This window comes from Oncorhynchus mykiss, chromosome 21 (assembly GCF_013265735.2).
Source record: "Oncorhynchus mykiss isolate Arlee chromosome 21, USDA_OmykA_1.1, whole genome shotgun sequence".
NCBI classification, from domain to species: Eukaryota; Metazoa; Chordata; class Actinopteri; order Salmoniformes; family Salmonidae; genus Oncorhynchus; species Oncorhynchus mykiss.
The window spans coordinates 62,448,620-62,466,562 of record NC_048585.1 but is presented as its reverse complement, the minus strand read 5'-3'; the positions used below and the strand labels follow the sequence as shown (position 1 = coordinate 62,466,562).

General features: G+C 48.4%; 1 protein-coding gene across 1 annotated transcript; it reads right to left on the bottom strand.

Moving 5' to 3' along the window:
* Positions 1–1,133: 1,133 nt before the first annotated feature.
* LOC110530874 (acidic leucine-rich nuclear phosphoprotein 32 family member D-like) lies at positions 1,134–9,971 on the bottom strand. The gene is made up of 7 exons (XM_036958369.1): positions 9,727–9,971; positions 8,432–8,581; positions 7,911–8,033; positions 7,551–7,740; positions 5,162–5,253; positions 3,543–3,600; positions 1,134–1,409 (listed from the first exon to the last, which is right to left on the bottom strand). Exons 1-7 carry the CDS (start codon positions 9,778–9,780, stop codon positions 1,306–1,308), a joined length of 771 nt encoding a protein of 256 aa, XP_036814264.1. The 5' UTR covers positions 9,781–9,971; the 3' UTR covers positions 1,134–1,305.
* Between the last annotated feature and the right edge of the window lie 7,972 nt (positions 9,972–17,943).

Sequence of the window (17,943 nt, the reverse complement as noted above, 5' to 3'; positions counted from 1 at the left end):
ATTCAGTGAAACATACCGAAACAAAAACGAACTAGGCCTATATGCAAATAGACCGTTGCCATATTTGGCTCTGTGACATTTACCTTGGACTGGGTTCACAGCGGAGGTTGAGTAGACGGCCTGTTGTGAGATTAAAGACAGCTACATGTGGCCACATTGTTCATATCCTTTTGTAGTTAGTGAGAACCTATAGATAATTTGTAGTCAGCAATAGAGGAGTGATAGCTTCCTACAAGAGCACAACATGTACATTTCTAGACATCTAGTGAGTCAGGTAAAGAACTTTTTTCCCCCCATGTCTTAAAGGGACAGTGTTGTATTTTGAGACCGGCTTGAATAAGCTCAGTAGCCAATAGACAGAGGGGCAGCATAATATATCTAATTCTCTGTAGTAATGGTATGGGAATAATAATGCATTTTATTTTGTAAAAGAAATAGTTCCTTGTATCAAATATGACATTTTCAGTCACTTCCTGTTTCACTCAGCCCAAAATTTGAGGGAACGTTGGTTGGGGAGGTATCAGAGATTGAGGGGCGGAGGGGAGGTATCAGAGATATTGAGGGGGTGGAGGGGAGGTATCAGAGATATTGAGGGGGTGGAGGGGAGGTATCAGAGATATTGAGGGGGTGGAGGGGAGGTATCAGAGATATTGAGGGGGTGGAGGGGAGGTATCAGAGATATTGAGGGGGTAGAGGGGAGGTATCAGAGATATTGAGGGGGAGGAGGGGAGGTATCAGAGATATTGAGGGGGTGGAGGGGAGGTATCAGAGATATTGAGGGGGAGGAGGGGAGGTATCAGAGATATTGAGGGGGTGGAGGGGAGGTATCAGAGATATTGAGGGGGTGGAGGGGAGGTATCAGAGATTGAGGGGGTGGAGGGGAGGTATCAGAGATATTGAGGGGGTGGAGGGGCGGTATCAGAGATATTGAGGGGGTGGAGGGGAGGTATCAGAGATATTGAGGGGGTGGAGGGGAGGTATCAGATATTGAGGGGGTGGAGGGGAGGTATCAGAGATATTGAGGGGGTGGAGGGGAGGTATCAGATATTGAGGGGGTAGAGGGGAGGTATCAGAGATATTGAGGGGGTGGAGGGGCGGTATCAGAGATATTGAGGGGGTGGAAGGGAGGTATCAGAGATATTGAGGGGGTGGAGGGGAGGTATCAGATATTGAGGGGGTGGAGGGGAGGTATCAGAGATATTGAGGGGGTAGAGGGGAGGTATCAGAGATATTGAGGGGGTAGAGGGGAGGTATCAGAGATATTGAGGGGAGGTATCAGAGATATTGAGGGGGTGAGGGGAGGTATCAGAGATTGATGGGTGGTGGGGAGGACACTGAATCTTCATCATCGTCATCATCCTCAGGATCCCTCTTCCTCTTCTCTCCTTTCGCTGGAGAGTCATCCTCATCTAAAGAAAGAGAAGACATTTAGACACGGGCAACAAACAGAAGAACGTCTGGTTGTGTCCCAAAAGACCCTACGTAGTGACCTACTTAGACCAGGATACACCTACTTAGACCAGGATAGACCTACACCAGACCAAGATAGACCTACACCAGACCAGGATAGACCTACACCAGACCAGGATAGACCTACTTAGACCAGGATAGACCTACTTAGACCAGGATAGACCTACACCAGACCAGGATAGACCTAAACCAGACCAGGATAGACCTAAACCAGACCAGGATAGACCTACTTAGACCTACTTAGACCAGGATAGACCTACACCAGACCAGGATAGACCTACACCAGACCAGGATAGACCTACACCAGACCAGGATAGACCTACACCAGACCAGGATACACCTACACCAGACCAGGATAGACCTACACCAGACCAGGATAGACCTACACCAGACCAGGATAGACCTACACCAGACCAGGATAGACCTACACCAGACCAGGATAGACCTACTTAGACCAGGATAGACCTACTTAGACCAGGATAGACCTACTTAGACCAGGATAGACCTACACCAGACCAGTATAGACCTACACCAGACCAGTATAGACCTACACCAGACCAGGATACACCTACACCAGACCAGGATACACCTACACCAGACCAGGATAGACCTACACCAGACCAGGATACACCTACTTAGACCAGGATACACCTACACCAGACCAGGATAGACCTACTTAGACCAGGATAGACCTACTTAGACCAGGATAGACCTACTTAGACCAGGATAGACCTACACCAGACCAGGATAGACCTACACCAGACCAGGATAGACCTACACCAGACCAGGATAGACCTACACCAGACCAGGATAGACCTACACCAGACCAGGATAGACCTACACCAGACCAGGATAGACCTACACCAGACCAGGATAGACCTACACCAGACCAGGATAGACCTACACCAGACCAGTATAGACCTAAACCAGACCAGTATAGACCTACACCAGACCAGTATAGACCTACACCAGACCAGTATAGACCTACACCAGACCAGGATAGACCTACACCAGACCAGGATAGACCTACACCAGACCAGGATAGACCTACACCAGACCAGGATAGACCTACACCAGACCAGGATAGACCTACACCAGACCAGGATAGACCTACACCAGACCAGGATAGGCCTACACCAGACCAGAATAGACCTACACCAGACCAGGATAGGCCTACACCAGACCAGAATAGACCTACACCAGACCAGGATAGACCTACACCAAACCAGGATAGACCTACACCAGAATAGACTTAGACCAGGATAGACCTACACAAAACCAGGATAGACCTACACCAGACCAGGATAGACCTACTTAGACCAGGATAGACCTACACCAGACCAGGATAGACCTACTTAGACCTACACCAGGATAGACCTACTTAGACCAGGATAGACCTACTTAGACCAGGATAGACCTACACCAGACCAGGATACACCTACTTAGACCAGGATAGACCTACACCAGACCAGGATACACCTACACCAGACCAGGATAGACCTACACCAGACCAGGATAGACCTACACCAGACCAGGATAGACCTACACCAGACCAGGATAGACCTACACCAGACCAGGATAGACCTACACCAGACCAGGATAGACCTACACCAGACCAGGATAGGCCTACACCAGACCAGGATAGGCCTACACCAAACCAGGATAGACCTACACCAGACCAGGATAGACCTACACCAGAATAGACTTAGACCAGGATAGACCTACACCAGACCAGGATAGACCTACACCAGACCAGGATAGACCTACACCAGACCAGGATAGACCTACACCAGACCAGGATAGACCTACACCAGACCAGAATAGACCTACACCAGACCAGAATAGACCTACACCAGACCAGGATAGACCTACACCAGAATAGACTTAGACCAGGATAGACCTACACCAGACCAGGATAGACCTACACCAGACCAGGATAGACCTACACCAAACCAGGATAGACCTACACCAGAATAGACTTAGACCAGGATAGACCTACACCAGACCAGGATAGACCTACACCAAACCAGGATAGACCTACACCAGACATGCGATTGGATAACGCCACTAACCATCATCTTCGTCGTCGTCATCATCGTCGTCATCGATATCTCCGTTCACCTCCCCATCCTAGAGAGAGTAACAGTCAGTTAGTACAACGATCACCCAGTGTAGTTTCAGGGTTATTCCGTTTATTTTACCAGGCAAGTCAGTTAACGACGTCTTATATACAACGATGGCCTGAGGCCTCTGGCAGGGACAATTCTAACTGAAACTGTAGGACAGAATACAGCCAACAACAAGAGACACTACAACACACAGACACCCTAGACATAAACAAGGCAGCAACACAAAACAGGATACAAACATTATTAGACAGACAACAGCACACAGGGCAAGAAGGTAGAGACAACAGCACACAGGGCAAGAAGGTAGAGACAACAGCACACAGGGCAAGAAGGTAGAGACAACAGCACACAGGGCAAGAAGGTAGAGACAACAGCACACAGGGCAAGAAGGTAGAGACAACAGCACACAGGGCAAGAAGGTAGAGACAACAGCACAGAGGGCAAGAAGGTAGAGACAACAGCACACAGGGCAAGAAGGTAGAGACAACAGCACACAGGGCAAGAAGGTAGAGACAACAGCACACAGGGCAAGAAGGTAGAGACAACAGCAAGAAGGTAGAGACAACAATACATCACGAGAAGCAGCCACAACTGTCAGTAAGAGTGTCCATGATTGAGTCTTTGAATGAAGAGATGGAGCTAAAACTGTCCAGTTTGAGTGTTTGTTGCAGCTCGTTCCAGTCGCTAGCTGCAGCGAACTGAAAAGACGAGCGACCCAGGGATGTGTTTGTTGCAGCTCGTTCCAGTCGCTAGCTGCAGCGAACTGAAAAGACGAGCGACCTAGGGATGTGTTTGTTGCAGCTCGTTCCAGTCGCTAGCTGCGGTGAACTGAAAAGACGAGCGACCCAGGGATGTGTGTGCTAACGTCTGCAGTGTAGTTTCAGGGTTAGCTAACGTTAGCGCGCTAACTTGTTGCTCATGCGAAACGGTGTGGTGTTCATATAAGAAACTCATAGGTGTCAGCAGAGGCTGTATTTAGGGAGTGGGCCTACTGTTAGAATATTGTTAAATCAAATGTATTTATATAGCCCTTCGTACATCAGCTGATATCTGAAAGTGCTCTACAGAAACCCAGCCTAAAACCTCAAACAGCAAGCAATGCAGGTGAAGAAGCACGGTGGCTAGGAAAAACTCCCTAGAAAGGCCAGAACATAGGAAGAAACCTAGAGAGGAACCAGGCTATGAGGGGTGGCCAGTCCTCTTCTGGCTGTGCCGGGTGGAGATTATAACAGAACATGGCCAAGATGTTCAAATGTTCATAAATGACCAGCATGGTCGAATAATAATAAGGCAGAACAGTTGAAACTGGAGCAGCAGCACAGCCAGGTGGACTGGGGACAGCAAGGAGTCATCATGTCAGGTAGTCCTGGGGCATGGTCCTAGGGCCGAGGGCATCCCGTCACCCCCCCCCCCCGAGGGCACCCCGTTACCCCAGATTTGTTTTTCAGGGGGTCAGTCGGTGTTTAACCAGTTCGAGGGCTGCACTGAAAATTGGTTGTATAAAAGTATATAGAGTTTCCCCCCCCGAAATCCTATAAATACAAAAATGGGCCGGATCTTACCTCTTCACTCTCCGCACTGTCGTCATCTTCCTCTGCAATGACCTCTTCATCATCATCATCCTCCTCCTCATCAAAGTCCTCAGACTCTCCCTCTTTTTCACAGGACAGACCAGAGACAACATTAGACCCACTATCCTCCCCCTGTGTTCTACAGGACAGACCAGAGACAACATTAGACCCACCATCCTCCCCCTGTGTTCTACAGGACAGACCAGAGACAACATTAGACCCACTATCCTCCCCCCTGTGTTCTACAGGACAGACCAGAGACAACATTAGACCCACTATCCTCCCCCCTGTGTTCTACAGGACAGACCAGAGACAACATTAGACCCACCATCCTCCCCTGTGTTCTACAGGACAGACCAGAGACAACATTAGACCCACTATCCTCCCCCTGTGTTCTACAGGACAGACCAGAGACAACATTAGACCCACCATCCTCCCCCTGTGTTCTACAGGACAGACCAGAGACAACATTAGACCCACCATCCTCCCCCTGTGTTCTACAGGACAGACCAGAGACAACATTAGACCCACCATCCTCCCCCCTGTGTTCTACAGGACAGACCAGAGACAACATTAGACCCACTATCCTCCCCCCTGTGTTCTACAGGACAGACCAGAGACAGCATTAGACCCACTATCCTCCCCCTGTGTTCTACAGGACAGACCAGAGACAACATTAGACCCACTATCCTCCCCCCTGTGTTCTACAGGACAGACCAGAGACAACATTAGACCCACCATCCTCCCCCTGTGTTCTACAGGACAGACCAGAGACAACATTAGACCCACTATCCTCCCCTGTGCTCTACAGGACAGACCAGAGACAACATTAGACCCACTATCCTCCCCCACCCTGTGCTCTACAGGACAGACCAGAGACAACATTAGACCCACTATCCTCTCCCTGTGTTCTACAGGACAGACCAGAGACAACATTAGACCCACTATCCTCTCCCTGTGTTCTACAGGACAGACCAGAGACAACATTAGACCCACTATCCTCCCCCCTGTGTTCTACAGGACAGACCAGAGACAACATTAGACCCACTATCCTCCCCCCTGTGTTCTACAGGACAAATAACTCACTAAGAATGAATATCAACAAATATAACATATCGCACTAGCGATGCACGATAATCTCAAAAACACACCTAGCGACGACATGGCTGAAAAACAGCTGTTGCCTGATGCACTGGGCAGAGACTGGAAGGACAACGTGCCAACACATCGCATCCCGAGGACACTGATCTAATTCTGATCGGAGTTAGATGCCTTCACTAATCCATGAGCAGGGCCCCCCCCAGCAGTCACGCCCCTCTCCTGCAGCCCCCCCCAGCGGTCACATTCGGATCTATATGGGTCCTTCCAGACAAATCAGTTAAGACGACACTCGAGACAATCATACCAGATCCAGCCGGTGACATTTAAAATTCTGGATCCGGACGCGAGTATCCGGGTACAGGCGGATACCGCGAAGACCTCTAAAATTAGAGTACATCAGTCTCCCTCCTCCCCCTCTGTTCCACAGGACAGACTATGGAAAACATCAGCTCAGTTAAGTGCCATTTCAACTAGTTGGATATTTCAGAAACAGACCATCATAAAGACTAATAACCAAACAGGTCCATTCAGAGAGAGACAGAGAGGGAGACAGAGAGGGAGACAGAGAGACAGACAGAGAGAGAGACAGACAGAGAGAGAGACAGAGAGGGAGAGAGAGAGAGACAGACAGAGAGACAGACAGAGAGAGAGACAGAGAGGGAGAGACAGACAGAGAGAGAGACAGACAGAGAGAGAGACAGACAGAGAGAGAGACAGAGAGAGAGAGAGACAGAGAGAGAGACAGAGCGAGAGACAGAGAGAGAGAGACAGACAGACAGAGAGAGACAGACAGACAGAGAGAGACAGACAGACAGAGAGACAGAGAGGGAGAGACAGACAGAGAGAGAGACAGAGAGAGACAGAGAGAGAGAGAGACAGAGAGAGACAGAGAGGGAGAGACAGAGAGAGAGACAGAGAGAGAGAGGGAGAGAGAGAGAGAGAGGGAGAGAGAGAGAGAGACAGAGAGAGAGAGGGAGAGAGAGAGAGAGAGAGAGGGAGAGACAGACAGAGAGAGAGACAGACAGACAGAGAGAGAGACAGACAGACAGAGAGAGAGACAGACAGACAGAGAGAGAGACAGACAGAGAGAGAGACAGACAGACAGAGAGACAGACAGACAGAGAGGGAGACAGAGAGGGAGAGACAGACAGAGAGAGAGAGAGAGAGAGAGAGACAGAGAGAGGTCCAGTCAGATTATGTCCATCTATCATACGGTGTCCCTTGATGTTCTTTCCGTTTGTCAACCAGTTGCTATTTCTAAATCCGATGTAAGTTCTACCTTCATCCTCGTCGTCGTCATCGATCCCGTCTCCCTCGCCGTCCGAGTCGGAGGCCTCGCAGTCTTCGATATCGTAGCCATCCAGGTACGTGAGCTGTGGGAGGAGCTTGAAGATGCTCTCTCTGTAGTCTCCCAGGTTGGTGACCTCGCAGTTAAACAGGTCCAGGGACTTCAACACGGGAAGTTTTTTCTAAATGGTGGGGGGGGGGCGAGGAGGTCATGACAGTTCATTCAAACTACAACTGACGTAGTCACGGTTACAAGACACACGAAGACCAGTGAACAGTCTTATTTCAAGTTAGACAATGAGGTTATAACCAATCGTACTCCCAGCTAAAGTCGTCTTATACACAGTCTCACCAGTGGTTCCAGTGTGCTGATGTCCTTGAACTTGTTCCCAGAGAGGTTGAGGTGTGTGAGGTTGACCAGCCTCTCAGCCAGCACCTCCAGACCACCGGATATCCTGTTGTCACTCAGCTCCAACTACGGAAGAAGAAGAGGAGGAAATACTCTCTGGGTGTCACTGAGTAGACTGATACCCCATGTCATTGATCTACAAACCATAGGTAAGGCTGTACTGTGAAATAACTATGCCCCCAGTGCAATTATTTTTAGTCAAATTAATCTAAAATTGTATTTATTTTATATAACCTTATATACCCTCGAGCTGAGGGTAGTAAACACGTTATTCTGCTCCACATGGCCCAACTTTCAGTTAAAGAGATAAGATAACCTACTACAGTAGTTTCATGCTGGTCTACTATGATGCAACGTTATTTTAAAAACAGTACTACAGCAGTGAGACCTAGTGTGCAGGCTAACGACCCTTTCCCAGTTTGGGTATAGAGATGTAAAATAAACACAAACCATTGTGGCCGTACCTTTTTTAATTTCCCCAGTTTGGGTATGTTTGAGACGTTGACGAGGCCGACGTTGATGAGACTCAACAGTTCCAGGTTCTCAAACTCCTCCGTTACGCCCTCCATCTTCCCCTCGTTGGACCGGCAGTTGTCCAGGACCAGCTCCTGAACCTGGGACACGAGAAAGAGACGAGTCTGTCGTTTCACTAGTAAAGCTAGTTATATGGAAATATTTGACCACTATTTATATCAAAAACTTTCATTTTGTGTTTATTTTATTTGGCCTGTGAATAGTGGTCATGCTCAGAAACGGAACTGTTTGTAAACTCGGGACACGTGATGTAGCGTTATTTGACCAGCTAAAGTAGAAACGCGTTGTTAGCCAACTAAATAATGATATTTAACCGGTTAAAGTGGACCCAAACGGTTCATGGCCAATGTACATTTAAAATAGTTTGTCGACTAAAAATGTTAGATTTGGTAGCTTTTAAACGGTGAAAAATGGTGTGATGATTCGCTGTCTTTGTAGCTAGCTAGTTAGCCAACATGCTAACACGTTGAGGTCTCATAATAATGGCTACTGCTATGCTAGCTTCTAGCTAAGTTCAGTGTGCTAACTACTATAGCTGGCTGATGCTAACTACTATAGCTAGCTGATGCTAACCACGATAGCTGGCTGATGCTAACTACGATAGCTGGCTGATGCTAACTACGATAGCTGGCTGATGCTAACTACTGTAGCTGGCTGATAGCTAGCTGATGCTAACTACTGTAGCTAGCTGATGCTAACTACGATAGCTGGCTGATGCTAACTACGATAGCTGGCTGATGCTAACTACGATAGCTGGCTGATGCTAACTACTGTAGCTGGCTGATAGCTAGCTGATGCTAACTACTATAGCTGGCTGATAGTAAGCCTGTTTGTTACAAAATATACATATGTATAAAATAAAACTGCAGCAGATGGCTTGCAATATAGAAATACAACCATCTCTTTATTTGGGTAAAATGTGTACTTACCATTTTCCTGTTTACCTCATGTTTACCTCATGAACCCGGTTAACTTAAACTGGCGGTGCCAAAAACCAACGAAATCAAATACAGTTTTGCTATCTAGTTTACAATATACATATTTATCTTCTGAATTTTGATTTGGAGAAAACGTAAAGTTTGTAACTATCATACATTTCTAGCAGTAGGCTTGGTTCTTATATGAGATGACCCCATGTGCTCGCCATGACTTCCCACACACCGTAAACTTTGGTGTTACCTACTTAAATCCCTACAGATCTAGATAAATCAAATGAGTTACTTACATCCGACGGCGTCCTATTTCTCAGTTCTAGGTGAATTCTCTTTTTCATGTCCATGTTCCCCTCTTCTCTCTCTCGGATCTGGTTGGAAAGTGTTGGTTTCTACCGCCTGCTATATAACTATCTATCGGGAAGAGAGAGAGCAGCCTTTTCGTTCAAATCAGAAAGTGGGTCAAATGCGAATAACTTGTTTTTTTGTTGCGCCGAGTCTAAGCCCCGGAGAAACGAAATCCTCCACAGCGCCCCCGTGTGGTTGCGTTCCCACACTGCAACCAAACATGCGTGGCCTGATTTCCTGCTAAATGCAGCTTGTTATTAAGCTGAAAATAACAAATGATGCATTTTTTTTAATATACGACGGATAGACACGTAACTGTTTGTTTCTTGGCTATTTATGAGATAATTTGACCGGTATTATTATTATTACTGTATTTAATTAATCGAATATAATTCCCTCCTTTCAAGTTTTTTGCTGCCGGTAATGTTGATGGACTATCAGTTGTTACCACACGGTGGCAATGTTGCTATTTCATTTGCATGACTATAGACTGTGTTCCTCAGGCCTTAAATTCAAAAGTACAATAATTCACCTACTATGGAACTGTCTGGAGTTGGAGCCGTAGAATTACGAATTTGAACCATCTCCGGTTGTAAGGTATGAAACCACGTGGCTTTGAATGTTTTACTGGGTTCCATTATTCTAATTTAGAACTTTCACCAGCTCTGGTGTTCTACCCAGTTCCTTCACACCTTCTCAAGTCTCTTGTTTTACCCCCTGAAGTCCCATTCATTGTGCATCCCTGTAGCCTACTGTTGTTTATTGCTGCCTTCCCTGTTTTAAAGCGGCAGTCTGTCTGTAATTCAAACAACATATTGTGTGAGTTTAAGAAAGAGACTAGTTTTTTGTTGTTGTTGTGTCATAATGTTTATTTTAATAAGTCACATAATTATACTGTAGTCATCTCACAACAAGACACATTCATAACATGGGTTGGTGGTCCAACACAGGAGATGAATAGCAACATCAACACCACTGAGGTAATAATAAAATATATACACTGTAAGGTTCCAGCCAGGCCCTTAGTGATGATGTCACCACCACAGCAGCATCAATACTCCATCACCAAAGCACAGTGAGACCACTGGAAAAAGCACAGAAAGAAAATATATACCAGTACTGCTTTAACAACCAAGGTATGGTGTATATAGGGTACGTATGGTGTATATACAGTACGTATGGTGTATATAGGGTACGTATGGTGTATATAGGGTACGTATGGTGTATATAGGGTACGTATGGTGTATATACAGTACGTATGGTGTATATACAGTACGTATGGTGTATATAGGGTACGTATGGTGTATATAGGGTACATATGGTGTATATACAGTACGTATGGTATATATACAATACGTATGGTGTATATTTATTTTATTTTATTTATTTTATTTTACCTTTATTTAACCAGGTAGGCAAGTTGAGAACAAGTTCTCATTTACAATTGCGACCTGGCCAAGATAAAGCAAAGCAGTTCGACAGATACAACAACACAGAGTTACACATGGAGTAAAACAAACATACAGTCAATAATAAAGTATAAACAAGTCTATATACAATGTGAGCAAATGAGGTGAGAAGGGAGGTAAAGGCAAAAAAGGCCTTGGTGGCAAGGTAAATACAATATAGCAAGTAAAACACTGGAATGGTAGTTTTGCAATGGAAGAAAGTGCAAAGTAGAAATAAAAATAATGGGGTGCAAAGGAGCAAAATAAATAAATAAATTAAATACAGTTGGGAAAGAGGTAGTTGATAGGGCTAAATTATAGGTGGGCTATGTACAGGTGCAGTAATCTGTGAGCTGCTCTGACAGTTGGTGCTTAAAGCTAGTGAGGGAGATAAGTGTTTCCAGTTTCAGAGATTTTTGTAGTTCGTTCCAGTCATTGGCAGCAGAGAACTGGAAAGAGAGGCGGCCAAAGAAAGAATTGGTTTTGGGGGTGACTAGAGAGATATACCTGCTGGAGCGTGTGCTACAGGTGGGAGATGCTATGGTGACCAGCGAGCTGAGATAAGGGGGGACTTTACCTAGCAGGGTCTTGTAGATGACATGGAGCCAGTGGGTTTGGCGACGAGTATGAAGCGAGGGCCAGCCAACGAGAGCGTACAGGTCGCAATGGTGGGTAGTATATGGGGCTTTGGTGACAAAACGGATTGCACTGTGATAGACTGCATCCAATTTGTTGAGTAGGGTATTGGAGGCTATTTTGTAAATTACATCGCCAAAGTCGAGGATTGGTAGGATGGTCAGTTTTACAAGGGTATGTTTGGCAGCATGAGTGAAGGATGCTTTGTTGCGAAATAGGAAGCCAATTCTAGATTTAACTTTGGATTGGAGATGTTTGATATGGGTCTGGAAGGAGAGTTTACAGTCTAACCAGACACCTAAGTATTTGTAGTTGTCCACGTATTCTAAGTCAGAGCCGTCCAGAGTAGTGATGTTGGACAGGCGGGTAGGTGCAGGTAGCGATCGGTTGAAGAGCATGCATTTAGTTTTACTTGTATTTAAGAGCAATTGGAGGCCACGGAAGGAGAGTTGTATGGCATTGAAGCTTGCCTGGAGGGTTGTTAACACAGTGTCCAAAGAAGGGCCGGAAGTATACAGAATGGTGTCGTCTGCGTAGAGGTGGATCAGAGACTCACCAGCAGCAAGAGCTGTTATGGTGAGTGAATGAGGACCCAAAAGCGAACTAACTTAAACAGAGCTTCTTTAATAACCAAACATAGGTAGGCTCAGATAGACCGGCAGATTCCGACAGGACAGGACAAGGTTACAGCAAACATGACGATAGTCTGGCTCAGGCATGAAACACAACAAACAAGAATCCGACAAGGACAGGAACAGAAACAGAGAGAGATATAGGGACCTAATCAGAGGGAAAAAGGGAACAGGTGGGAAACGGGGTGAATGGGTAGTTAGAGGAGACAAGGAACAGCTGGGGGAAAGCGGGGGAGAAAAGGTAACCTAACAACGACCAGCAGAGGGAGACAGGGTGAAGGGAAAGGACAGAGACAAGACACAACATGACAGTACATGACAGTACCCCCCCACTCACCGAGCGCCTCCTGGCGCACTCGAGGAGGAAACCTGGCGGCAACGGAGGAAATCCTCGATCAGCGCACGGTCCAGCACGTCCCGAGAGGGAACCCAACTCCTCTCCTCAGGACCGTACCCCTCCCAATCTACGAGGTACTGGTGACCACGGCCCCGAGGACGCATGTCCAAAATTCTACGGACCCTGTAGATGGGTGCGCCCTCGACAAGGATGGGGGGGGGGGGGGGGGAAGACGAGCGGGGGCGCGAAGGACGGGCTTGATGCAGGAGACATGGAAGACCGGGTGGATGCGACGAAGGTATCGCGGAAGAAGAAGTCGAACTGCGACAGGATTAATGACCCGAGAAATACGGAACGGACCAATGAACCGCGGGGTCAACTTGCGAGAAGCCGTCTTAAGGGGAAGGTTCTGAGTGGAGAGCCAAACTCTCTGACCGCGACAATATCTAGGACTCTTAGTTCTACGCTTATTAGCAGCCCTCACAGTCTGCGTCCTATAACGGCAAAGTGCAGACCTGACCCTCTTCCAGGTGCGCTCGCAACGTTGGACAAAAGCCTGAGCGGAGGGGACGCTGGACTCGGCGAACTGAGATGAGAACAGCGGAGGCTGGTACCCGAGGCTACTCTGAAAAGGAGATAGCCCGGTCGCAGACGAAGGAAGCGAGTTGTGGGCGTATTCTGCCCAGGGGAGCTGTTCTGACCAAGACGCAGGGTTACGAAAAGAAAGACTGCGTAAGATGCGACCAATAGTCTGATTGGCCCGTTCTGCTTGACCGTTAGACTGGGGGTGAAAGCCGGAAGAGAGACTGACGGAAGCCCCAATCAAACGGCAAAACTCCCTCCAAAATTGAGACGTGAATTGCGGACCTCTGTCCGAAACGACGTCTGACGGAAGGCCATGAATTCTGAAAACATTCTCGATGATGATTTGTGCCGTCTCTTTAGCAGAAGGAAGCTTAGCAAGGGGAATGAAATGAGCCGCCTTAGAGAACCTATCGACAACCGTAAGAATAACAGTCTTCCCCGCTGACGAAGGCAGTCCGGTGACAAAATCTAAGGCGATGTGAGACCACGGTCGAGAGGGAATAGGAAGCGGCCTGAGACGGCCGGCAGGAGGAGAGTTACCGGACTTAGTCTGCGCGCAGACCGAACAAGCAGCCACGAAACGACGCGTGTCATGCTCCCGGGTGGGCCACCAAAAACGCTGGCGAATGGAAGCAAGCGTACCCCGAACGCCAGGGTGGCCGGCTAACTTGGCAGAGTGAGCCCACTGAAGAACGGCCAGACGAGTAGGAACGGGAACGAAAAGAAGGTTCCTAGGACAAGCGCGCGGCGACGGAGTGTGAGTGAGCGCTTGTTTTACCTGCCTCTCAATTCCCCAGACAGTCAACCCGACAACACGCCCCTCAGGGAGAATCCCCTCGGGGTCAGTGGAGGCTACTGAAGAACTGAAGAGACGAGACAAAGCATCAGGCTTGGTGTTCTTAGAGCCCGGACGATAAGAAATCACGAACTCGAAACGAGCGAAAAACAGCGCCCAACGCGCCTGACGCGCATTAAGTCGTTTGGCAGAACGGATGTACTCAAGGTTCCTATGGTCAGTCCAAACGACAAAAGGAACGGTCGCCCCCTCCAACCACTGTCGCCATTCGCCTAGGGCTAACCGGATGGCGAGCAGTTCGCGGTTACCCACATCATAGTTACGTTCCGACGGCGACAGGCGATGAGAAAAATACGCGCATGGGTGGACCTTGTCGTCAGAGAGGGAGCGCTGAGAAAGGATGGCTCCCACGCCCACCTCTGACGCGTCAACCTCGACAACGAACTGTCTAGAGACGTCAGGTGTAACAAGGATAGGAGCGGATGTAAAACGATTCTTGAGGAGATCAAAAGCTCCCTGGGCGGAAACGGACCACTTAAAGCACGTCTTGACAGAAGTAAGGGCTGTGAGAGGAGCTGCCACCTGACCGAAATTACGGATGAAACGACGATAGAAGTTCGCGAAGCCGAGAAAGCGCTGCAGCTCGACGCGTGACTTAGGGACGGGCCAATCAATGACAGCTTGGACCTTAGCGGGATCCATCTTAATGCCTTCAGCGGAAATAACAGAACCGAGAAATGTGACGGAGGAGGCATGAAAAGTGCACTTCTCAGCCTTCACAAAAAGACAATTCTCTAAAAGGCGCTGGAGGACACGTCGAACGTGCTGAACATGAATCTGGAGTGACGGTGAAAAAATCAGGATATCGTCAAGGTAAACGAAAACAAAGATGTTCAGCATGTCTCTCAGGACATCATTGACTAATGCCTGAAAGACAGCTGGAGCGTTAGCGAGGCCGAAAGGAAGAACCCGGTATTCAAAGTGCCCTAACGGAGTGTTAAACGCCGTCTTCCACTCGTCCCCCTCCCTGATGCGCACGAGATGGTAAGCGTTACGAAGGTCCAACTTAGTGAAAAACCTGGCTCCCTGCAGGATCTCGAAGGCTGAAGACATAAGAGGAAGCGGATAACGATTCTTCACTGTTATGTCATTCAGCCCTCGATAATCTATGCAGGGGCGCAGAGACCCGTCCTTCTTCTTGACAAAAAAAAAACCCCGCTCCGGCGGGAGAGGAGGAGGGGACTATGGTACCGGCGTCAAGAGCTACAGACAAATAATCTTCGAGAGCCTTACGTTCGGGAGCCGACAGAGAGTATAGTCTACCCCGGGGGGGGGTGGTTCCCGGAAGGAGATCAATACTACAATCATACGACCGGTGTGGAGGAAGAGAGGTGGCCCTGGACCGACTGAACACCGTGCGCAGATCGTGATATTCCTCCGGCACCCCTGTCAAATCACCAGGCTCCTCCTGTGAAGAAGAGACAGAGGAAACAGGAGGGATAGCAGACATTAAACATTTCACATGACAAGAGACGTTCCAGGAGAGGATAGAATTACTAGACCAATTAATGGAAGGATTATGACAAACTAGCCAGGGATGGCCCAAAACAACAGGTGTAAAAGGTGAACGAAAAATTAAAAAAGAAATGGTTTCACTATGATTACCAGAAACAGTGAGGGTTAAAGGTAGCGTCTCACGCTGAATCCTGGGGAGAGGACTACCATCCAGGGCGAACAAGGCCGTGGGCTCCTTTAACTGTCTGAGAGGAATGTCATGTTCCCGAGCCCAGGTCTCGTCCATAAAACAGCCCTCCGCCCCAGAGTCTATTAAGGCACTGCAGGAAGCTGACGAACCGGTCCAGCGTAGATGGACCGACAAGGTAGTGCAGGATCTTGAAGGAGAGACAGGAGTAGTAGCGCTCACCAGTAGCCCTCCGCTTACTGACGAGCTCTGGCCTTTTACTGGACATGAAGTGACAAAATGACCAGCGGAACCGCAATAGAGACAGAGGCGGTTGGTGATTCTCCGTTCCCTCTCCTTAGTCGAGATGCGGATACCTCCCAGCTGCATGGGCTCAGCACCCGAGCCGGCAGAGGAAGATGGTAGTGATGCGGAGAGGGAGGCGACGGAGAGCGCGAGCTCCTTTCCACGAGCTCGGTGACGAAGATCAACCCGTCGCTCAATGCGAATAGCGAGTTCAATCAAGGAATCCACGCTGGAAGGAACCTCCCGGGAGAGAATCTCATCCTTTACCTCTGCGCGGAAACCCTCCAGAAGACGAGCGAGCAAGGCCGGCTCGTTCCAGCCACTGGAGACAGCAAGAGTGCGAAACTCAATAGAGTAGTCTGTTATGGATCGATTGCCTTGACATAGGGAAGACAGGGCCCTGGAAGCCTCCTCCCCAAAAACAGATCGATCAAAAACCCGTATCATCTCCTCCTTAAAGTCTTGATACTGGTTAGTACACTCAGCCCTTGCCTCCCAGATTGCCGTGCCCCACTCACGAGCCCGTCCAATAAGGAGAGATATGACGTAGGCGACACGAGCAGTGCTCCTGGAGTAAGTGTTGGGCTGGAGAGAAAACACAATATCACACTGGGTGAGGAACGAGCGGCATTCAGTGGGCTCCCCAGAGTAACACGGCAGGTTATTGATTCTGGGCTCCGGAGATTCGAAAGCCCTGGAAGTGGCCGGTGGATCGAGGCGGAGATGGTGAACCTGTTCTGTGAGGTTGGAGACTTGGGTGGCCAGGGTCTCAACGGCATGTCGAGCAGCAGACACTTCCTGCTCGTGTCTGCCTAGCATCGCTCCCTGGATCCCGACGGCTGAGTGGAGAGGATCCGAAGTCGCTGGGTCCATTCTTGGTCGGATTCTTCTGTTATGGTGAGTGAATGAGGACCCAAAAGCGAACTAACTTAAACAGAGCTTCTTTAATAACCAAACATAGGTAGGCTCAGATAGACCGGCAGATTCCGACAGGACAGGACAAGGTTACAGCAAACATGACGATAGTCTGGCTCAGGCATGAAACACAACAAACAAGAATCCGACAAGGACAGGAACAGAAACAGAGAGAGATATAGGGACCTAATCAGAGGGAAAAAGGGAACAGGTGGGAAACGGGGTGAATGGGTAGTTAGAGGAGACAAGGAACAGCTGGGGGAAAGCGGGGGAGAAAAGGTAACCTAACAACGACCAGCAGAGGGAGACAGGGTGAAGGGAAAGGACAGAGACAAGACACAACATGACAGTACATGACAAGAGCGACCTCATTGATGTATACAGAGAAGAGAGTCGGTCCAAGAATTGAACCCTGTGGCACCCCCATAGAGACTGCCAGAGGTCCGGACAACAGACCCTCCGATTTGACACACTGAACTCTATCAGAGAAGTAGTTGGTGAACCAGGCGAGGCAATCATTTGAGAAACCAAGGCTGTTGAGTCTGCCGATGAGGATGTGGTGATTGACAGAGTCGAAAGCCTTGGCCAGATCAATGAATACGGCTGCACAGTAATGTTTCTTATCGATGGCGGTTAAGATATCGTTTAGGACCTTGAGCGTGGCTGAGGTGCACCCATGACCAGCTCTGAAACCAGATTGCATAGCAGAGAAGGTATGGTGAGATTCAAAATGGTCGGTAATCTGTTTGTTGACTTGGCTTTCGAAGACCTTAGAAAGGCATGGTAGAATAGATATAGGTCTGTAGCAGTTTGGGTCAAGAGTGTC